The 24658-nt window shown below is 38.6% G+C and overlaps 1 protein-coding gene and 1 pseudogene across 1 annotated transcript; one reads left to right on the top strand and one right to left on the bottom strand.

The window, feature by feature from the left end:
- Window positions 1–523: 523 nt before the first annotated feature.
- LOC126790385 (GDSL esterase/lipase At4g16230-like) lies at window positions 524–10008 on the bottom strand (annotated as a pseudogene).
- Window positions 10009–18301: 8293 nt separating this feature from the next.
- LOC126792301 (uncharacterized) lies at window positions 18302–19185 on the top strand. The gene is made up of 2 exons (XM_050518758.1): window positions 18302–18801; window positions 18963–19185. Exons 1-2 carry the CDS (start codon window positions 18302–18304, stop codon window positions 19183–19185), a joined length of 723 nt encoding a protein of 240 aa, XP_050374715.1.
- The last annotated feature ends 5473 nt before the right edge of the window (window positions 19186–24658 follow it).

The following is a 24658-nucleotide window of genomic DNA, read 5'->3' as shown; positions in this document are numbered from 1 at the left end:
CTAACATCTTATTGTCCTCATCAGCATGGAGCCTTTGAGCCTTTGAGTTAAGTTTCACCTATTGCACTTAATTTTTTTTTTAAGGAACCTATAGCACTTAATGAGTACAGTGATAGGTAGGACGAACAATGGTATGGGAGTCCTATATTAGCCTTTTTTTTTTCTGTACTTACCTTCAATAGTTGTTTTTAGTGAAAGAAAACGCTATAACAAAGATGCATCATAACAAATAACATAATTTTCCCACTATGTTGCTGATTTAGTTTAGGACTTCAGGCTCATTTATTTCGGTTTAGAACTTGGTACATGCAAGTTCAACTAAAACTTCTAACCCAAAAAAAAAAAATGAAACATAGAGATAATAATGAAGCTGCTGCAAGATGCAACAAATACTTGAACAATAATTAGAATATTAGACCCTAGCCTTTAGGGTTTTCTTACACTTGCAACGTTTCATTCTCTCGGTCTGCAACTTTGCCGGCGATAGACTACTCAACAACCTCGAGCTCCATTTCCGTGCTGATCAAGAAGCTTGGAGGAGTTGCACAACATTCATGGGTGAAATACTACTGGAGTCGCCATACAAGAGACGCCTTGCTATGATCATATTAGACGCATCAGAAGGATGGTAAGCATCCCAGAACACATACTTGGAACGATCCCAGAATAAAACCACCCGTAGAGCCCTGCTAATCTGCGGCATGCAGAGTTTGTATTCTCGAAACCTGTTAATAGAACAAGACTGATAAGTATCATAATTTTTGAGCAAATTAATAGTACGTGGAAACTCGAAACACTGTATGTCAACTCACCATATGAGTTGTAGTTCTGAATTATGTCGTCCACAATTCTATAAACATCGGCATACACAAATTTGGCCCCCGGAAAATTCTTGTTTAGGTCGGTGACAAGGGTTCTTAGCTTGGCATTGTATGACTGTGCTAATTGATTCGGTACTTCTGCATAGCTATCTGGATCAGCAACATGATATAGGTCTCTTTGATAAGGTACGCCCCCAATTGGTCCTACATTTGCCACAACCATCTGCCTTGCACCCAAAATGTACAGTCTCTGCATTTCATAACAAATCCATATATGTTTTGTTTATAAAACTGAACCGTAGTCAGTATGAATGACTGTGTATATCTCATCATATGTAACACTAAATGAATAACTTAATACAGCTAAATTCCAAGGAGTCAAGGACTAAACTTCAAGTCCTATGTGGGAAAGCGATATATTGAAGTTATAGCTAGAAAGGAAAAATGGTTACTGTGATTTGGAGTTTGAGTCTTGCAATCAAAATCCCAACAAAGGTTTCCGGAGGTATCAACTTCCTCTCAGCCTCGGAAATGACTGGCGTCAAGTAATTAGTGAGGAAATGATTCGAGCCGATTGTTACTGAGAAAAGAGATCTTCTAAGTAGATCTAGAGCTGCAGGAAGACCAAAGTAGAAAGGACTGAATGCTATTTGTATATATTGAATGATTATTGCTTACACATAAATGTTCTATAAATAATCTAACCACCACAAATCACTCCTTAATTTGCTCATTGAATCACGCCCTTAATTTACTCCTTGAATCAAGCTAACACTCCCCCTTAAGTTGGCGCATACACATCAATCATGCCAAACTTGCTAAGTGAGTCGTAAAAGGCCTTCTTAAACACTCATTTTATGAGCATATCTGCAAGTTGCTCTTCTATATGAACAAAAGGAAAACTAATGATCTTCTCGTCTAATTTCTCCTTTATAAAGTGACGATCAACCTCCACATATTTTGTACAATCATGTTGCACATGATTATGTGAAATATCAATAGATGCCTTGTTGTCACAATATAGCTGCATAGCACACTTAGGCTTAATTGTAATGACCCGATTTTTCGGGATCGATTTAATTGAATTGATAGAATTTTTATAAACTTGTATGATTAATAAACCGTAATATTTTGCCTCGCGATGTTGTAAATTGAAAACGGAACCGATATCAGAAATGTTAATTAGAAAAACGTTACGTTTCCGCGATGCGAGAATCGACATTTACTTCGTTGCTCGTTTGTGAAAACTTCCTTCACGAAAGTTGTAGAGTTCGTGGACACGTCACACGTTCTAATCGGACGTCGTACGTGAAAGTTATTAACGACGGAAATCAGTTGCCGATTTTGGAAGTGGGTATAAAAGGAAATTTTTTAGAAGTATGGTTTCCATTTTCGGAAACCCTTCTCTCACCCGCCTCCCTCTTCTCTTTCTCTCTCCCCGATCTCTCTCCTTCCCTCTCTATGTCGGCGATCTCACCTCACCGGCCACCGTGGGTCTCACCACCTATCCCAAAGGCGCCGCGCGACCTCCAGCATCCACCCTTGGACGTGACACGCCGTCGTTCGCGCACCGAAGCTCCTCCGACAATTCCAAGCTCCTACAACTCATCGCCACCCAACCCTCTGTCTCCGGCGACGCAAGACCTCGGAGGAGAGCATCTCGACGCCGATCCTTACCCTTGGTACCATCTGCAATTGAATTGGGGGCCAAATCACATCGCGATTCAAATCCACCCTGAAATCGAACGCCGACGACCTTCTCCGGCGACGATCCGACAGTCCCAAGGTCCGATTGAGGAGAGGGTTAGCTTATCGTGATTGTTGTGAATTTTTGGTTGATTTGATTCGAATTGGTGGATGATCGGAGGAGGAGGGGGGTGGTGACGATACCACCACCTTAGGCGGCGCGTGAGGTAGCGTGAAGGGGGCTAGAGGCGGCGTGAGGCCGTGGGAAGGGAGGAGGAGGGGAAACGTTTGGTTTGGGAGCGGCGCTGGCGTGCCACGCACCGATTTTAGGAGAGGTGTGTGGACCCCACGCACTGTCACAGTGAGCGGCGCGGTCGCAGGAGGTGGCGCGTGTACCCCACGCGCCGCCACGTGCGGCGGTGCGTGAATAGTGATTTTGAAACAGTAATTTTGTAAAATTTATTTTTACGTACTGTGAATGTAAAAAGTAATTTACGTACAGTGAATGTAAAATAATTTTTACGTACAGTAATTATAAAAATAAATTCTGAAGGGTAAATAAGTAATTATTATTTAATGAGATAGTATTTATGATTGAATAGTACTTGATGTACATGAATACGTAAATATCATGCATACGTACAGAAATACGTAAACAGTATGTACTCGTACATGAATACATAATTATTATGTATTTGTACATTAATACGTGAATAGTAATTACGTGAACAGTAATTTCGTAAAAACTAGAAATTACTGAACAGTAAAACATTATTACTGTTTCGGCATTTAAAGTTTTACGTAACGATTCTAAATTCACTTCTTATCTATTCTAGGTGATCGATAAATCGAGTAAATGATTCACTTTCAGAATCGTGGAAATTACGCTCAGGATTGTAAGGTGATTAAAAATCTCACAGTGACGAATCTACCCTTGCGGAGATTCATGATTACGCTTTATTAAAAAGAATGAACTATGATATGTATATGATATAGTGGATTGTGTATGTGTATAATTGGTAAAATAGGTACATATATATAGTTTGCTATATTATATACTGTCATAATTTCCGTTTGCGAATGAGTTCATTTTAGCGTTGATATTTATTTATTTGAGCATGTCGATTTGATTTGTACAATATCATGTGATGATTATTGTACGTGGTTTTAACATTGAGTTTGTTAAAACATTTTCTGTCTTCGGACGTGTCTTTCTGTCTTCGGATGTATTTTTTTTTGTCTTCGGACGTGTGTTATGTCTTCGGACGTGTTTTTCTGTCTTCAGACGTGTTGGCATGTCGGAACCTAGGCTTGGTTGGGCGACAGTTACGCTACAGTTAGAGCTCTAGTCTGTCTGCCGGTGTACTGCATGAGAGGTAACAGATGGGTTATCGGCTTATGAGTACTCATATTTTGGATATTTGGTGACATGTGGTTGCCCAATATCGGCGGCGTACTAACATGAGGGGTAACAGAGGTGTACCAGCGCTCATGAGTACCCGTATTATAAATGCATTTGGGTCAACGGAAGGGTTGCCCAATTTCTCATGAGCACATACATTTTCATATTATTAGACAACCAGATGGGCCGTCTAATGACTCATGAGTGCATTTATGATGGATGATTTGTGGTTTTTCGTATATATTTTTACGCGAGTTACATTGTTGTTTTACTCATACGAGCTACAAAGCTTACCGGGTTTGTGTTTACAATCCTGGTGCACCTATTCGATGGTGTATGGGATAATTCCGCAGGTATGGATTAGCAAAAATCGACGGACAACTCTGAAGACTTGAAGTTGTTTTTATTCTATCTTGTGGTGAGGATTTGAGAGGATTTTTACATTTCCATTTGATATAATGTTGAATTATAAATTTGGTTTGTAATAATCAATTTGACTGAGTTGTACTTTGAACTCAGTAATGATCCGTTGTGACATTAAAATGATTTTCGATTTTTTGAGATTGTTTTAGAGTTTTTCATGACTTCGAAATTTGAGTTTCATATTCGAAATTTTGGGGTCGTGACATTAATACCCAAATATTTTAGCAAATTTCTAAGCCATAACAATTCGCACACTCTCTGAGCCATACCTCTGTACTCTGCTTCAGCACTAGATCGAGCTACTACTTTTTGTTTCTTACTCTTCCATGTAACAAGATTACCCCCAAGAAAGGTAAAGTACCCTGATGTAGATCTATGATCCGTAATATTTTCAGCTCAGTCTGCATCTGTGAAGCCACAAACCTCAAGGATATTATTGTGATTAGAAAACATTACTCTTCTCCCTGTAGCTGACTTCAAGTACATCAAATTCTTTATAACAGCTTCCATGTGGTCCACACTGGGATTATGCATGAACTGACTCACTACACTTACTACATACGCAACATCTGGTCTGGTATGTGATAAATAAATCAGGCATCTAACTAGCCTCTGATAACGAGGTTTTTCAGTAGGCACTTGATCTGGATACTCTGGTAACCGATGGTTCTGCTCAATAGGAGTATCAATGGGAGTGCAATCCAACATATATGTCTATGTTAGTAGATCAAGGATGTACTTCCTCTGACACATATAGATACCATCATACATGTTGATGTCTGAGAAATAATGTGTGGTCTGAATTACTCTGTCTGTAGCTAATTTTTCTCATGAATTGTGAGAATCTTCCAAACTAAGCACGAGATGACTGTTTAAGACCATACAAAGATTTTTTCAATCTGCATACAAAGTTACTTGGAGAGGCGGTCACATATCCAAACGGAAGATCCATGTACACTTCCTCTGTAAGTTCTCCATGAAAGAATGCATTTTTAACATCAAACTGTCTAACTGGCCAGTTTAAGCGAGCAGCAAAAGAGAGCAATACCCGAATAGTGTTTATCTTTGCAACATGTGCAAATGTCTCATCATAGGCTATGCCATATGTCTGGGTGAACCCCTTTGCTACTAGGCGTGTTTTATACCGACTCACTGACTCATCTGGATTATGCTTCACCGTAAACACCCAATGACATCCCATAGTCTTCTTGCCATGTGGTGGAGATACAAGCTCCCAAGTATTGTTCTTTTGTAATGCTTCCATCTTTTCCTCCATTGTTTTCCTCCATTTTGGATCTCCCAATGCATCATGCACTTTGTTAGGTACTGATACAGTATATATTTGATTCACAAATGATTAATCTAACTTAGAAAATTTTTTGGTAGAAATAAAATTTGCCACAGGATACTTAGCTTTAGCTTGAAGGGTAGGTTCATTTTTTTTTGTTAGCTGACCCCGAGTAGACCTATTTGGCAAGACATATTGTCTACTATTAGCCTCACTATTATTATCCCCAATAGAATGACTAACCTCATATGACTGATATTTCGTACCAGGAGATCATTGGTCATGTGTATAAACAATAGTACGGGAGACATGAGGGGCAATTGTGTTGTCATCTTCTAGTACCTAAATCTCTGGAGTGACTACACCGGAATCATCTGGTGGTGCCTGTGTAGCTGACACATTGGTAATCTCAATTGAACCTGTCACCATATCTACTGGCTTACTTGTCTCTCCTTCTCCATGATACAGCTCTTCAAAATATGAGTTCTCTCCTTGAAGAACATTATCAGAAGAGGTAAAATAGCTCATATCCTCAAAGAAAGTAACATTCGTAGTGACATAGTACTTCCTGGTAGGTGGATGATAGCACCGGTACCCTTTCTGATGTCCTTCATACCCAACAAACACACATTTAACTGCCTGGACATCCAACTTAGACCTCTGATATTTTAGAAGATGGACAAAAGCAACACAACCGAAAACACGAGCATGAAGATTATGAAAAGAGGGTAATGAGACACGAGATGCAAGCACTTCATATGGAACTTTTTCCTAAAGGACACGAAAGGGAAGACGATTAATGAGGTGAGCGGAAGTTATGACAGCATCACCCCAAAGGTATTTAGGCATACGAGCACTAAAAAGAATACACCGAGCCATATCAAGTAAATGACAATTTTTCCTTTCAGAAACTCCATTCTGCTTAGGTATGTAAGGACATGTTGTTTGATAAACAATTCTGTGTGTGTTAAAGAACTCCTAAAAGACACGATTCACATATTCCCCCTATTATCAGAACGAAGAACTCTAATTGTGGCATTATATTGTGTTTGGACAGTGGTATAGAAGGCTTGAAAAGCCGGAAAAACTTCATTTTTAGTTTTGAGGAGAACAATCCATGAAAGACGGGTGTAATCATCAATAAATGACACATAATACTGCATTCCTGACATAGTAGACTCTTTGGAGGGTCCCCAAACATCAGAATTAATTAATTCGAAAGGAAGAATACGTTTATTAGAAGTACTAAGGGAATAAATAGATCGATGACTCTTACCCAAAACACATGTCTCACAACGTAAAAATGACTCAGCCACACTAATAAACAAAGTAGGCTTGGATTTTTTCATAACACTAAAAGATGGTTGCCCTAAGCGACGATGCCATAACCAAGCTTCACATAACTTATCAGAAGTGGAGATTAAAGCGGTCCGAGACTGTGCCCCTGGTTTCTTCCCTGCATATGTCTGATTCAGATGAAACAACCTGCCCCTCAGATACCCCCGACCAATTAAATCCCCGGTGAGAAGATCCTGAAATAATCACATACATGGGAAAAAATGTCACATTACACTTCGCGTCAGTGTTCAATTGAGGAACATATATCAAATGATGAGATAAAACATGTACATATATCACATTATGAAGCTCTATTATGGGAGTAATACGAACTGACCATTTCCCTAATACGGGGAAGGCCTCACCATTAACATTAGTAATATAGGGTACTGGTGGAGGAGACAATACGGTTAAATAAGATTTGTCATAAGTCATATTATCAGACGCACCAGAATCAATAATCCATGTATCAAAACCAACAAAGTTAGAAATATTTAAAGCCATACCAATTTTACCACGACCAGTTATGGATGCGGTAGGTATTACTCCTCCTGATGTATGATGATCATGTCCAACCACACCATAGATATTTGGTTCCTAGATAAATTGAATAGTTGCTTTCGCCTTGCGACGATAATTAGGCCTCTTAAGCCTAAGGTGTGAATACAGTTTCCAACAGGTCGCACGAGCATGGTTAGTATCATGACAATAAGAGCAAGGAGGGCGGGGCTGATTCCCGAAGCCTGGTGGTGGTCCTAGTTGATGAAGTGGAGCTAAAGTTACCTGCTGAAGGGGTGGTGCTGGAGATCTAGCACGAACAGTAAGGCTGGAAACTTCAACTTGTGTGTGATGAAGACTCTCCTGTTGAGACTCATCCTTACGGATATATGTGAAAGCTGTAATCAGGCTAGGGGGTTCGGTCTTTCTGAGCAATTTCCCTTTCGCACTGTTATGCTTTGCATCAAGATCTTTCAGGAAAATGGTGAACGCGCTCAAGCTTCTTCTCTTGTTGGTACCAAACAATATCCTCATGATTCTTGATCATGCAAGGACGTTTCACATCAATCTTAGCCCAAATATTTTTTAGTTTGGTGAAATATTGCGCCACCGGTTGCCCATCCTGTTGCATCGCCAAAGCTGTACACATTAACTCATGAACCTATATGAAATCAGAGTCATTAGTATATAAGCCTTCCAATGTCTTCCATATTGCCTGCGCATTGTCACATGCCTCTATCAGATCAACTATCTCTTCATTCATAGCTTTTCACAAGACTGACATTACAAGACCATCATCGTCGTCTCACTTAGTGTAGGCAACAATATCATCTTCACTAGGAGCCTTAGTTACTCCGGTTACATACCTCATCTTGTGCATTCCTCGAAGATGAGCTGCCATAATTCTCTTCCATTTACGGAAACTGGTCTCATTGAGTTTGGTTCCCCCAAAGGAACCACTGTCAGAACTCTTGACAAATACTTCAAATTTCAGAACATCATTGATCTAAGAACTCTCAGCTTCATCTCCAGAACCCATTGAAAATCAAATGAAAAAATCAGAAATTATACAGCGAAAACACCAAAAAAAACTGATATGAACATGTCTTGGGTGCACGTGCAGTGTCGGTGAACCTACACTGACAACCAAGACTATCAAATTTGGGTCGGGCCGGGGCGGGTCGAATCTGGTCCGGGTCGGGTCAGGTCGAATTTGGAGCCGAAATCGCTGAAAATGGTCGACACCAGCTCGGAGCTCGGCGAACCCGTCAATCGCAAATCCAACGGCGTGGTAGAGAGCTCGATGCGACGGCGGCGGCGGAGGAGTGAGGAAGATCTGGCTTGGTAGAGGAGCTGGGCGCCGAGGACGAAGTGGCGCTTGGATCGGATGTTAGATTTGAGGCAAAGAGGCGCTGGGGGATGTTGTGGATGAAGAGGAAGGCGACGACTACGAGGAGGACTACTCCGATTTGGAGGAGAATGTCGGAAGAGGCATCGTGCTGAAGGTTCAAGGTGACGGCGAGTTCGTCGGCCGGGCTCGCACCAAATTCTGGACTGATCAGACCTCATCGGCCGGGCTCGCACAGCTCCGTCCTTTGCCCGAGTTCGGGTCCAAGGTGATAGCGAGCTTAGATGGGTCCAAGAAAAGCTTCTGCAAGACCACTGCCAGGCCGTGTGATGCGCAGGTGAGAGGCGACTACGCTAAAAACACAAACTTAGAAAAAAACAGAGCATGAAAAAATTGGCTCTGATACCAAGTAGAAAGGACTGAATGCTATTTGTATATATTGAATGATTATTGCTTTCACAAAAATGTTCTATAAATAATCTAACCTACCACAAATCACTCCTTAATTTGCTCCTTGAATCACGCCCTTAATTTTCTCCTTAATTACTCCTTGAATCACGCTAACAACCAATGCTTGAGATAATGTCTTGCCTGGTATTTGCAAAGTTATCTATCTGTGCATCCAAGTTTATTATGCCAACCTACCAGTATTACATAAGATTTATACTTATTAGATTAATGTATACTTTTAATTTGTTCATATGAAACTGAAATTGAGAAGTAGAGTAGAATCCTTACGAATACTTTGCCTGTTCGATTGAGAATTCCACCTCCCCCTGATGCATAGTTGACACCCCTCAGGATTACTGGTCCAGTTTTTGTGGGAGCTAAGTATGGAGGAGTGAATCCCTGAAACCCCAGATCCTGCCCTGTTGATTAGAATGTGTCAATTCAAAAAAAAAGATCAAGGACTAGAGATGAAGGATGACAAGAATGTAGGATTAGAATTGACTTGTTACTTGCCTAGAATGTCAATGATGGTTCTTCCATTTGTGAATCTCCCGGTAGGCTTTCCGAAATCAATTCCGTTGGTAAGATAATTCGCCTTGGAGAGTGTCACAATATAGTTGTTGTTCCCGGCTTCAACAAGAGAATCGCCAAACACAAAAAAAGCAGGAGTTTCATTTGCTGAACACATTCTCCACAGTACAATAATACTAGTAATGTTAAGAACGAATTTTCCATCTGAAAATAGGCCACCCATCTCAAAAATCTTGTAAAAGGGTAGCTCAAATTTCTCAAAAACAATACTACTCTTCAGATGAAGCTTGAAATGAACATAGGCTGATAGGCTTCCTTATGTAGATAACATCATATAATTATTTCATGTCCTGCAGTGTTACATTAATATCTTTTGGGTTATTTTACCCCTTAGAGTAGCACACATTTTTTCTTGCAGTCGCAGACTTGCCGGCATTACTTTAGTCCGTTACAATTAATTAAAATCGGAAACTGAGGTTTTTATTTTTTATTTTTTTTATACAAGAAAGGGGTATGTCATCCATACATAAATGGCCTAAAACATTGCTAGAACTAGAAATTTGTATATTGGTTGGAGCAGCCTCATCATCGGTATGAACATACTAGATGTCAAGCTCGCATTTACAGAGGCACCTGCAAATTCCACAAATCAGATGTAAAACTTGCAGATTGGCTCATGGCACAACAAGATATAGGTCAATACTCAATAGCTTCATTTCATTATTGACAATTTGACATGGTCACGCTTTTGGATGAGGTTTTTTTTTTTGGAAATGCTTTTGGATGAGGTTCTGAAACGTACAATTGCAGAAACATTGTGATATTGGGTTGGGCCTTAGGAACAAGCTGGACACGCTGTTACCGTAGGCCTTTTCAATTACGTTACCATTCACGTGTATCGTAGGGTCGCGGAGAGTGGTTACTCCTCCTATTGAAGCTGCTATTGAGGGAGCCAAGAGTGGCAAAATTGTCTAGTTGGCTGTGCTAGACAAACCTCTTTCCTTCTCTGCTATCAGCTCATTTGCTCGTAGACTTTGGGGATCTTCCGGCCTTCTAGACACCTTGGCCAATGATAGGGGTTTCTACTTCAAATTTAAAGATGAGTTTTCTTGTAAGCGAGTTATTGAGAGTGGTCCTTGGCATTTTTCTGGTAAAACCATGATTCTCAAGCGGTGGCAACCTAGAATGATTTTATCCAAGGATTCTTTCTCGAAAATTCCAATTTGGGTTAAATTCTTCAATGTTCCTCAAGAGTATTGGAACGCGGAGGGCTTAAGTTATGTTGCTAGTGCAAGTGGGAGACCCTTATATGCAGATTCTCTAACTGAAGCTCAAAAGAGGGTTTCTTTTGCTAGGATTTGTGTTGAGATCGATGCTGCCACAGACCTTGTGGATTCCTTTGATCTTTGTATGATGGGTGATTCTACTTCTGGGGAGCCTACTTTGGCGGAAGTTAGGGTGGAGTATCAATGGAAGCCTAAACTTTGTTCTCGTTGCAAAGTTTTTGGTCACACTAATTCCTTTTGCCCTCTTAATCATGTGGTCATGGATACCTCAGTGACTCTCATGGGTAAGCAGCAAGTGCAAAATGGAGTTGGTCAAAAAGTGGTGGAAAGTGTCCTAAAGAGCAACGATGTGGCGAGAGAAGTCTTTGGCTAAAGGCGGTGAATCTGGTTTACTGGATTCATCTACGGCTGTGACCAACAATTTCTTTGTCCTTGATAATTCTCTTATTACTTCACACTACTAGAAATATGGCTTAAGGGGACATTTTTTAAGTGTCCCATTGATACCTTTAGGGACATATATATATGTCTCTATTGAGCTATAGGGACATTTAGCACAAATGTGTCTTTTGAAAGTGTTCCTATTGCTAACTTGGACACTTAATTCATGTGTCCCCAAATATAAGAGTGGGTCCCATGGTATCATAAACACAAACTAGAGTATAAATACCATACATGTGTATAGATACACTACACTAATTAAGGACACTTATATGTTCCCATTAACATAACTTTGTTTTTAGCTCCTAGTCCTTATAATGAGAAGTAATTGCAAAACAGTCCCAAGAAAATATATAAAATATCATAATAATAAACAAAATTTTGTCATTGAAATATAATATTCACCAATATATCAACAAAAGTTTGAGGTGCATGCTTTAGGAATTTAGTAACTGTAAACATACCATCACAAGTTAGAAGCAACTAGAGTTGCCATTCAAGAAATCGATCAAGCAACATATACTTATCTAGCCTTACAAGTTACAAACGGACTTTTGCAGAGATTTAATTAACTGATATAAAGCTAAGGGATTTGGAGACCTCACTGATGGTAGGGATGGTGTAGACAATTCTCCCAGCTTGAGATTGTACAAGATGGTGGTCTTACTGCGGTGTCAAGACAGACCATGAGATTTCGTAGTTTTGTTGGAGAAAAGCCAACTTAAGAGCTTCGTGAACGTGAGGCCCATTTTTTCTCACTATCACAGAAATTTCAATCAAATTAGCAATAAAATTTTCATCATCTAGGTTTCATACATACAAATCAGTGCAACCATGCACTAAATCTCTACAAGCATAAAGATACACATCACTAGATGCTTAAACTAACCACCTAAAAAGAAAGGTAATTCTTCGAGCAACATATGCGCACCAAACAACTAAGTTTTCCGGCAATACATGCATATGAATTCAATGAGTTCAGATATGAAACTGTAAATTCTGTATCATAGGTTCTTACCTTAGTTTCTCAAAATATATTGGATGACGTCCAACCTATTGGATCTCCAATAATCACGAAAAATCCATATGTATTCTTAGTTCACAACACTCCAAAAAATTATATTACTGAAGTGATAGCGCTCCAAAAGTTTGCGTGGAAGTGAAAATAATACGTACTACTATGGTAATAGATTTTGGGACATGGTAATAGATTAATCTATGTAGAATTGAAGCATGGAGACTGAGAATCAACGAGATTAATCTATGTAGAAGACAAATTAAAGGAAGAAGAGAGATCACCTTCACCAAATCTCCCAGAAAGTGAAGCCCAGTCTTAGAGATTCGTAGAGAAGAAGATTCGAGAGAGAGCGAGCTCTGCTATGATGCCGCAACGTTGAAAGCCAAAGACGAAGATAGGCAACTGGACGGAGCGTCATTGATCGGCAACTATTTGATAGATTGGAGGAGGAAATCAAAGTGTAAGGCCGCAAGGAGGTGGAGAGATTGGAGTGGGGAAGGTCGGAGAATTAGGGTTGTGGAGGAAGCTGAAACCTCAGGAGAGAGAGAGAGAGAGAGAGAGAGAGAGAGAGAGAGTGGGAGTGAATTTGGTAGTATATCATGTATGCAATTGGGTACAATACCGTAGAAAATATGTTAGTATCTTTTATTTCTACTATTTAATATCAATTGGGACACTTATATGTCCCTAAGTTCACAATTGGGAGTTTACATGTCTTTGATATTCAGAATGGGGAAGGGCATTTCTTCTCATTCCCAGGTACAATCTTTACACTCCATTAATCATGTTTAATGTTGGCTTTTGGAATCTTCGCGGCCTAAACTCAGGGAGCAATCAATTGGCTGTAAGAATTTTATTTCCAAAACGAGACTAGACTTGTTGTGTACTGTGGAAACCAATTAAAGTGAAGTAGACTAATTGGGATGTTATCTCTAGAGCTGTCTTTGGTAATTGGGATACTGTAAATAATTACTCTTACAGTGACTTTGGAAGAATTTGGATTGATTGGAATTCAAATACTCTCAATGTTACTTTGTTGGTGGAATCTGACCACTTTTGTCATTGTAGAATTTCTTCTCTTAAGTTTAATGTTGTGAAATTTTATTTAAAACTCTCAAGCGCACGAATCCTCGTTATAATAGTGTATAAGTACGAGGTCGTTCTAACTAGGGATTGAGAATCGATTTCATCTTAACTTAATTAATTTAAACTAAGAACATATATTTTAGGTTTTCAAATAACAAATTATAAAAGAAACAAAGAAGATAAAACCTAGGGTATTAAAATCAACTACTAACAATCATATTTATGTATAGATTCTTTCGTCTATCTATATGACAATTCTCGTATCTATGACACTCTCAGGTACTCTAAACTATAGTTTTCCTTAAGTGTATGATGCTCTCCCTCTCGGGTAAATGTCGTATACCCTAGTTATGCAATCTATCATTTTCATGTATAAATTTAACATTCAAGACTCATTACGTTCTAGAAAACAAGAAAATCAAGCAAACCATCATTCTCTCTCAAGTAACAATGTAATTCACCATACTTAATCACATGAAGCTTCAAAATTGTATTGCATCTCTGCTTCAAATTTATCTTCGAATTACTATATGCAAAGCCTTAAGGTGATCAATCAATAACTTAAACATAAAGCATCAACTCAAATAGTGACTAAACATTCATTATAAAAAATTATAAATCTATTAATAAAACATTGAACTACATAAACAGCCATGATAAGACATCATCATAATCCTAGAAAAATATACGACTAAGAAAAACATAAAAGAATAGAATGGTGAAGATGGATGGATGGTCTCTGCTCCTCTGGTATCTACATTGTGCTCTCGAGACCTCCTCTCATATGAAATTCGTGCTCCTTTATATAGGAAAGATTCTTGCTCATCTTTGACTTCAGTTTCCTTGTAAGACTTAGTTTAAGACTCTAACTTGATATGGAATGAGAAAACCTTGAAATATCTAATGTAAAAGTAGAAATCCATGTACTTTTTGCATCTTCATCTGGATCATTGACGTTGTTGTATTAAAATTGAATGCACTTGGCAACACAACTTGAGTTCTCCATGAATGCTAACAAACTCAGGTATGTTTCAGCTCTGACCTCTCACAACTCATCCTAACATACTCATATTATGTATCATGTTAACAAGACCATATCTACTACACATCAAATGCTACATATATATATTCTATTTAACTAAAGAATAATATCGAACAAGTCTCAATAGCATGAACAACTTTTAAACATGAATTTAGATATATATAATCATCTTAGATATAATTGTTGAAAGGCATCCTAGTTAAGACTCAAGAAAAAAAACACACAAAAGTAACAACCTAGAAAACAAAATCAAAATCACTTCCCCCACACTTAAATCTAACATTGTTCCCAATGTTGAAAGAATTAAAGCAAGCAATGCAAATAAAAGCATGGAGATAAAAAAACAAAAATAAAAATATAAATAGAAGAGTTTATAGCTCCCTGAGAATGAATGAAGAGTAGCACGGAGTCAATTTGAAGTCGAGTTGGAAGCAAAATAAAAGCTGTATGATTTCCATGCAGATTGAGCATTGGTTAGTATTTCGCGAATATCTCTTAGCTCAAAGCTTGGAATGACGATATGTCAATTGCGTTGGAAAATAGACTCGCAGAGCTTTCCAGTGATATGTAATAAAGCCATAAAATCATCCATAAAGATGTCCAAAACCGGCTGCAAAAAAAGATATGGAAAAAAAAAGTTAGAAAAATAAAAAATCAAAGCAATCAAATTAGAATTAAAATCAATTGTCGATCCCCGACAGCGGCGTCAAAAACTTGTTGTGAAATTTTATTTAAAACTCGCAAGCGCACGAATCATCGTTAGTAGTGCAAGTACGAGGTCGTTCCAACTAGGTATTGAGAATTGATTTAATCCTAACTTAATTGATCCAAACTAAGAACATAGATTTTAAATTTTCAAATAACAAATTATAAAATAAACAAACAAGATAGAACCTAGGATATCATAATCAACTAATAACAATCATATTTTATATATCAATGCAACTAATAGATTCTTTCGTCTCTCTAGATGACAATTCTCATATCTATGTCATTCTCAGGTACTCTAGACCATAGTTTTCCTTAAGCGTATGATGCTCTCCCTCTCAGGTAAAAGTCATATATCATAGCTATGCAGTCTATCATTCTCATGTGTAAATTTAACATGCATGACTCATTACGTTCTAGAAAACAAGGAAATCAAACAAACCATCATTCTCTCTTGAGTGTAACGACCCCAAAATTTCGAGTTTAAAAACTCAAAATTCTAAAGTCGTTAAACACAAAATAATCTCAATAAAATCGAAATCATTAAAGTGTCACAGCGGATCAATTCTGAGTTCTCAATACAACTCAGACAAACCAATTATTACAACCCAAATTTATAATCCATACATAAAATGGAAATGTAATAATCCTCACAAATCACTCACAAATCTCACAAATAAAGTCACACCAATTCTCACACACAAATCCACGCTAAAACCTCACCACAAGTAAGATACGAACGACTTCGAGCCTCCGGAGTCGTCGCTCAATCTCCACTAATCAGCACCTGCAGAGTTATCCCCTACACCATCGGATTGGTGCACCGGGATTGTAAACACAAACCCGGTAAGCTTTACAGCTCGTATGAGTAAAATGAAAATATAATTCGCATATCAATATATACGAAAAATCACAAATCAACAAATATAAATGCCCTCATGAGACAATGGACGGCCCATCTGGTTGTCCCAAAGAAATATGAAATGAAACGCTCATGAGATATTAAGTAACCCTTCTGGTTACCCAAATGCATTTATAATACGGGTACCAAGAACGCTGGTACACATCTGTTACCCCTCTCGTAATACACCGCCGATATTGGGTAGCCACCCGCTACCCAACATCCAAAACAATCTGAGTACCCATGAGCAGATAACCACCCGTTACCTCACATGCAGTACTAAGGCAGACAGACTAGAGCTCTAACTGTATCGTAACTTTCGTCCGGCCAAAGGCTAGGTTCCGACTTGCCAAATACGTACAATAATCTCACATCATATTGTACCAAATCACGGCCGAAGACAAATCAACATTTTAACAATCTCAATGTTAAAATCACGTACAATAATCTCACATCATATTGTACCAATCAAAATCACAGGCTTGATATATCTTGTCATCAAAATGACATCATCACAATACAATCATAACAGTATATTATATAGCAAACTATATATATATGTATTTATTTACCATTTATACGATATATATATAATCCATTATATCTTATACGTGTCATAATTTAAAAACATGTCCAAAGACAAAACGTTAAACAAACTCCATATTAAGCTCACATGCTTGTCATCGAATTAACCAAATCCAGATGAATTCATAACAGTATATAATATTGCAAATTATACATATATGTACTTATTACCATTTATACAATATATATAGAATCCACTATATTGTATACATGTCGTATTTCAATATTAAAAACTCTTGCAAATATCTTAGAATCACCGCAAGGGTCGTAATTATGTGAGATTTTACTCACCTTATCGAGTCGAGCGTAATTCCACAATTCCCGAAGAGAATTAATTTCCTCGAATTAACGATCACCTTGAAAAGATAAGAAAAGAATTTAGAATCGTTTCGTAAACCTTTAAATGCCGAAACAGTAATAATCGGTTACTGTTCAGCAATTTTCGGTTTTACGAAGTTACTGTTCACTATTACTATTCACGGTTACTGTACAATATATAATTAATACGTATTTATGTACGTATAAATACTATATACGTATTTCTGTACGTATAAATACTATATACGTATTTCTGTACGTATACGTACTGTTTAAATGTAAATACAATCTCAGTAAATACAATTTACTAAATTACCCTTTTACAAATCACTTTTTACATTTACTGAAAGTAATTTATATTTACATTTTACCGTAGGTAAAATTTAATTACATTTACCGTACGTAAATAAAATTTACATTTACATTTACCGTACTTAAGTAAATTACCAAAATACCCTTCTCGGAATCACTGTTCACGCGCCGCCGCACGTGGCGGCGCGTGGGTTACACGCGCCACCCGCCGGCAGGCTGCGCGTGGGGCTCACGCGCCAACGCCACCCACGGATTATGGTCTGATTCGATCTGGAACTCTCACAATAGCTCGGTAACGTTGGACATTGTGCACATGCAGATTCCGACAATAAAGAACATGATTGCCATTTAATCTTTATTAGCTTATTTTAGCCTATTTTCTTCTCTGTTTTACACAAACTTATAAACACACTAAAATAACATAAATCAATCATAAATTAAAGAACTAAACAAATAAACTAAGGATATGATGTATAGAAATATAGGATAATATGAGCACATCACTTAAAAGAGACTTCTTTGTTACTTTTGTTTTATGCTTCCAATGATGATATCGCAAGGAGAAGGCTTTATGTAGATCTAGTTTCTATCTCTCACCCTATCAATTCTTTTTCCTGGATGATTTCAGGGGATTTCAATGTTATTAAAGTTCCTTCTGAAGATGTTGATGGTTGTCCTTCTAGTATTTTGGCTATGGATGAGTTTGTTGATTGCCTTTATTATATTGAATTGGAAGATCTAAGGAGCACATGGTTGTTTTATACTTGGTGTAATAAACAAGAAGGAAGCTATCGCATTTCTCGGAAGTTGGATCGTGCGATGGTGAATGCTAGTTGGATGTATGTTTTTCCTAGAAGCAATGTTGAGTTCCTCCCTCCTGATTTGTCCGACCACTCTCCTGGTGTTATTCAGTCAGGTTTTTCCCAAAAGAATAAAAAGTATCCCTTTAAGTTATTCAATTATGTTGCTGATAGAGAGGATTTTCTCCATATGGTATCTAATATTTGGAAGACTCAGGTTCGTGGTTCTTTTCAATACCAAGTTTGTTGCAAGTTAAAAATGGTTAAAATTGGGCTCAAGAAGATGGTTCCGAAGGGTACTGATGTTTTTGATGCTGTGAGTAAGGCTAAAAAGCTTTTGGATGATTGTCATCGTCAATTAGATTCCAATCCTTTTGATAGCAATATGCAAAAGCTTGAACACAACCTTCTCAAAGACTACACCTCTGCTTTGGTTATTGAGGAAGGCTCCCTCAGACGAAAATTGAGACTTCTCTGGTTAAAGGATGGAGATCGGAACTCATCTTTCTTCTTCAAGATGTTAGTTAAAAGACAGAACATGAACAAAATTATTTCTATCTCAAAGGCTGATGGTTCCATCACTGAATTGAGGATGAGATCAAAGTAGAAGCAATAAGGTTCTTCCAGTCCTTATTGTGCAACTCTTCTACGCCTCTGGATTCCTCTTTTCTCAACATCAGTACTTTAGTGCAGAATCCTATTGATGATATTCAAGCTGCGGATTTGAGCAAAGACTTCTTTACTGATGAAATCAAATCAGCTTGCTTCTCTTTGAATCCCAACAAAGCCCCAGGTCCTGATGGTCTTGATGGTTATATTTTCCAAAAGGCTTGGTCTGTCAGTGGTCAGGATATGACTCTTGCTATCAAGGAATTCGCCCCAAACTGCGACTCACCAGCTTAAGCACGTTACAGTGCTGCTAGTCGATAAAACGTAAACCGAAAACCTGATTTATATTTTTAAGAAACGCAAGACAATTTGTATAAGAAAATTTTCGAGTAACACAACGAAAGCTTAATATAATTTTGAGGTGAAAATAATTATTCTCAAAATTCATTTGTCCGTCTAGAACTTCATACAATTGATATTCCGGAATAATAAACTAGAAGAAATGAATACCAACAAAGCTAACACAAGAAAGTAGCTTTAATTAAGTTCTGAAGACTACAAACAAGTAAATATAATTTACAACGAAAACCGAGAAACAGTTAATAGAACCTGAATAACCTACCCTGCCTCATTCTCCACTATCCCATATCAGTGCACAGTACCTGCAGACACACTTGTGTAGGGTTTTTCGATTAGCTTTAAAAATATTGTTTGGCATGCTAGTGTCAAACCAATTTAAATAAATGAATATATGATGAATGCAAAACTCTAGACTCGAGAATAGATTCTCAATACGGCTAGCCAAAACCAAATGTTACCTGATGGCCGTTCCTATAGACCCACTACACGACCTTACCTCAAATCCATAAAAAACATGTAAGTGTAGCGAGAACATCCACTACCAAGCGACACACACGTTTCGAGCCCATCCTTAAGATCGGAACTCACACGACCAGTGTAACTAAACATTTTGGAGGTTAAGGGGATCAAACCCAAGGAAATCAGTGTCAACTTTCGCTCTCAAGCCATCATAATCACTCACGGTTTGGTCAATACATGAAGTATTAAAACAACTAAACCACAACATGCACCATTTTATAAATAAATTACGGAAAGCTCTAATTGAGAGAAATAATGAATCCCTACCTGGATTCCAATGTTTTCCTTCGCCAACTCTGTGAGTCACAAACTTTCCACTTCCGTTCACCGGGCAACTGGAGTCCCTAGTCCGACATAATAGTCATTAATGACTTAACCACAGTCATATGCAACACGATGACTAATAGATCGTCTGATCCGAGAATTGACCATCATTGACCAAATCAAAGCAGAAACATGCTTTTAACGAATACAAATCGATAATGTAATATCAATCCATACTCATATATTACATTTACTTCAATATTTGTTGCATAGTAATTAAACAAAATTATTATAGACACCTAAGTAGCACGGACACGCTACCTTGGTCACGTATCGCGTGTCCGACAATGACATGATCAAATACGGGCCGACACGCAAATTGAATTTCGGACCCGCCTTGGATACACGAATTGAATTTTGGACACGGGCGTATCCGCATAGGACTCGCCATTAAAGGGGACACAATGGTTTATCCTTGCGTCTTCTCTATCAGAATCGTTATGCAACCTACATCATAACCCCGACAAGTTCGACCTTTGACCTCCGATCTCCAACTTCGACCGTACCGCCGTCGTCCCCGAGCCTTTTTCTCCAGGTCGTCACTACCGCCAACGACGATCTCGTCAGCAAGGTGAAGTCTCTCTCCTCTTTCTCTTTCTATTTCTCTTTCTAATTTCTACCTTACTTAAATCATATCTCGATTTCTAGATTTAGGGTTTATTCGGTGTTGAAGAATGAAGAAACGGGCAGTGAGGTTTATCTGTGATCTTGGCTGTAAGGTTGATTTGGGATCTGGATAATGAGGCCGAAAAGGGGTTTGTTAGATAAGAACGTCGATCTGGGAATTCTTGTTTTGGAGGAGGAGATAATTGGGTGCAACCGTGCAAGTGAACATCAAGTGAGGAATTATACCAAAGACATGAGATTCAAGTTTGACCAATTAATTACCATGAATTTTCACTTTAGTAAAAATATTTTTGAAGTTTGACTACAACTTATATGCTTCATTCTTACATAAATAGAATATTATATGCAATGGTTCCTTGTATATACCTACTAGTCTACTACATATTGATAAGTGTAACACAATTCCTTTTTTTAATTATTAAATATATATAAATATTAAAATTAATATTTAATTAACATGTCCATCACGTGTGCGTGTCCAAATTGTTTTTCATTTGACGTGTCCAATACGGACACTCGTGTCCATATCCGTGCTACTTAGATAGACACCCATTTTCATTTATACCATTTCATCCTAAAGGTAAATAAGCAAACAAGGTATGCAAGAACCCACTCAAGTGCTTAAACCCTAATCATGGTTTCATACAAGAATCTTACTTGATCCCAAGCCATAATTCTTGCTCACATTTTTTTTTACACAATAGTACACTAAATCATATATCCATCCTTTAATCAAAGGAAATTTGATCAATACCAAGCAGCCATTTTTATTACACAGGGTGTGCCCAAAACTACTAAGGGCACCCACCAATTCTTTTAAATCAAGAAAATATCAATTCTTTAACTTCTTTGTACAAAGCTTGCATCCATTTATTTTCCATCAAGTTAACTCTACCCATTCACATAATAAACAGCAAGCTTGTATAATTAAGTCCCATTCTCAGTAATGATACCAACTCTCCATATATACAAATAAACCCATAACTCCCTTTGTGATCATAATCTCAAAACTGCAGTTCAATTTACGCTTAGTTTCCAAAGCTACCAAAACTAGCTTTGACTATTATCAATGATCAGACATACACAGACAAGAATACACGATAGTCCAGTAGGGCTCTCCTTGCAACTTCAATTCCACGATTATAACCAAGAGAACTCCTTTTACATAGTTTGATTAAGAATTGAACCAATTCACAGAATATAAGTTATCTCCACCAATTTTATCTTCACATATTCTCAACTTCCGAATCCACTACAAAAATAGAAAATCACTGCAACCCTACAATCACATCACTTGAATTCAAGGCTGCAATTTACCTTGGAGGCAGAATTGCTCCTTTCTGCAATTTAGCCTCACCAAGAATGATTCTTCTAAGCTGGCAGCCCCCTGTTCAATTCCTTCAAATCGACTTCAAGATTCTGAAGCACCAAGGAACTCCATCACCAAAACAAACTACAGCAGTACTATAATCGAACCATATTTTGAATTCAAAGCTGCAACTCACCTTTTAATCCAAACTAGCACAAGCTTTCTCACAAGCAATGCAGCAGAATTCACCAAATCAAAGTTGATAATAAACTCAATCTAGAAATCTTCCTAATCAACTTGAAGCTTCACCAAGTTGAATCCCAAGCCTCCTCCAAACCCAGAAATGTCGGAATCGACTCCATCCTCATAAAACGACGAAGAACAGCATGAACCCAATAATTGGAAATTTTCAAAACTCAATCAAATCCAAAAACCTATTACATAGACTTGTAGATCATGAAGAGGAGACGAAGATTGATACCAAAGGTAGTCCAATCGGTGGCCGGAGACGCCGGCAAACGCTGCAACTCGTCGGAAGGGAATTTGGAACAGTCGGCCTTTCTCTCCCTCGATTCTCTCTCCTCCGTTGCAGATAGGAATAACTATAGCCGCAGGGAGGACGGCGATGAGGTGGCGATCATGACGGGGCTGGTGCGCTGGCCGGAGCTGCTCTGACGGCGGCGGAATGATGCGGCGTCGCGCGCAGTGCTCGGATTGACAAAGGCTGGGTCGAACGACTCGGTCTATTTTTCTAAATAGTAAATAAGCCGATAACTCATCTGTTACCTCATATGCAGTATCCCGGCAGACAGACTAGAGTTCTAAATATAACGTAACTTTCGCCCGGTTAAAGGCTAGGTTCCGACATGCCAAACTGGTCCGAAGACAAAACTCGTCCGAAGACATCAAACACGTCTGAAGACAAAAACTCATCCGAAGACATCAATCACGTCCGAAGACAAAACGTTTTAACAACTCCATGTTAAAACCACATACAATAATCATCGCCTCATATTGTACCATTAAATCGACATGCTCAATATATAATCTCATCATCAAAATGAATATATTTACAACAGAATCATGACAGTAAATAATATAGCAAACTATATATATGTACGTATTTACCATTAATACGAATATATATATTCCACTATATCAAATACATGTCATATTTCATTTTTTTAACTTTTGCATAATCTTGAATCTCCGGAAGGGTAGATTCGTAAATATGTGAAATTTTACTCACCTTATAATCTCGTGCGTAATTCCACAATTTCCGAAAGTAATTCTTTTCCTTGATTTATCGATCACTTTGAACAGATAAGAAAAGAATTTAGAATCGTTACATAAACCTTTAAATGCCAAAAAAGTAATAATATGTTATTGTTCAGCAATTTCTTGTTTTACGAATTTACTATTCATGTATTTACTATTCACGTATTCCTATATAAATACACATAAATTACGTATTCATGTACATGTACATACTGTTTACGTATTTCTGTACGTATGAATACTATTCAAATGTAAATACTGTCTCAGTAAATAATAATTACTGAATTACCCTTCTGAAATTACTTTTTATATTTACTGAAAGTAATTTACATTTACATTTACCGTATGTAAAATAAATTTACATTTACCGTACGTAAATCACCTTTTTACATTCACCGTCGTAAAAATAAATTTTTACAATTTACTGTTTGAAATCACTGTTCACGCGCCGTCGCACGTGGCGGCGCGTGGAGTACACGCACTACTCGCCGGCGACCGCGCGTGACGCTCACGCGCCACTCACTGTGGCAGTGCGTGGGGCCCACGCGCCGAGCTTTAGGCTCGGCGCGTAGCACGCCACCGCCGCCCCATTTCTCTCCCTCTCCTCTACCCCTGCACGGCCCAAGGCCGCCTCTAGACCACCTCATGCACTCACACGCGCCGCCTAAGGCGACGGTGTTCAACACTCCACCTACACCATCGATTCTCCTCCAAATTTCTCCCAATCGATCCAAAAACACCACACAATCACACATAAACATTCAATTTCATCAATTCATACCTAGATCGAACGGTGGAGGCTTCGATTCGTCGTCGGTGATGTTTGAGAGGCCGGCGACGTCGATTCGAGCAGTGGCGAGCGTGTGCGGTGAATCGAGGCTCAACCCTCGTCGTGGGGGGCTCCAAAGGTGAGAGGAGGCGGAGGTGAGCTCGCCTTGAGCACCGAGTTGGTGGAGGAGCACAACGGAGGAACGCACGAGCTTCGGATCGTCACGCAAGTTTCCCGGCGGCGAGGGGAGGTGCGTCGAGCTTGGGGTTTGGTGAGGAGGGCCTCGCGAAGCCGTAGAGCGAGGCGGTGCAAGCTACGAAGGGCTGAACGGCGAGATCGCCGGTGGAGGGTCTTTCGGAGGGAGAGAGGCTCGGGGGAGAAAGAGGGAAAGAGGGAGGCGCGGGGGGCGAGGGAAGAAGTGGGTTTCCGAAAATAGAAACCCTACTTGAGAAATGTTTCCTTTTATACTCTTTTCTAAATCGGAAACTAACTTCCGTCGTTAATAACTTTCACGTCCGACGTCCGTTTTGAACGCGTGACATGTCCTCAAACTCGTATCGACGAGCTCTACAACTTCCATG

Source organism: Argentina anserina, chromosome 4 (assembly GCF_933775445.1).
Source record: "Argentina anserina chromosome 4, drPotAnse1.1, whole genome shotgun sequence".
NCBI classification, from domain to species: domain Eukaryota; kingdom Viridiplantae; phylum Streptophyta; class Magnoliopsida; order Rosales; family Rosaceae; genus Argentina; species Argentina anserina.
The sequence above is the reverse complement of the archived record's forward strand: the minus strand, read 5'-3'. Positions and strand labels throughout refer to the sequence as shown.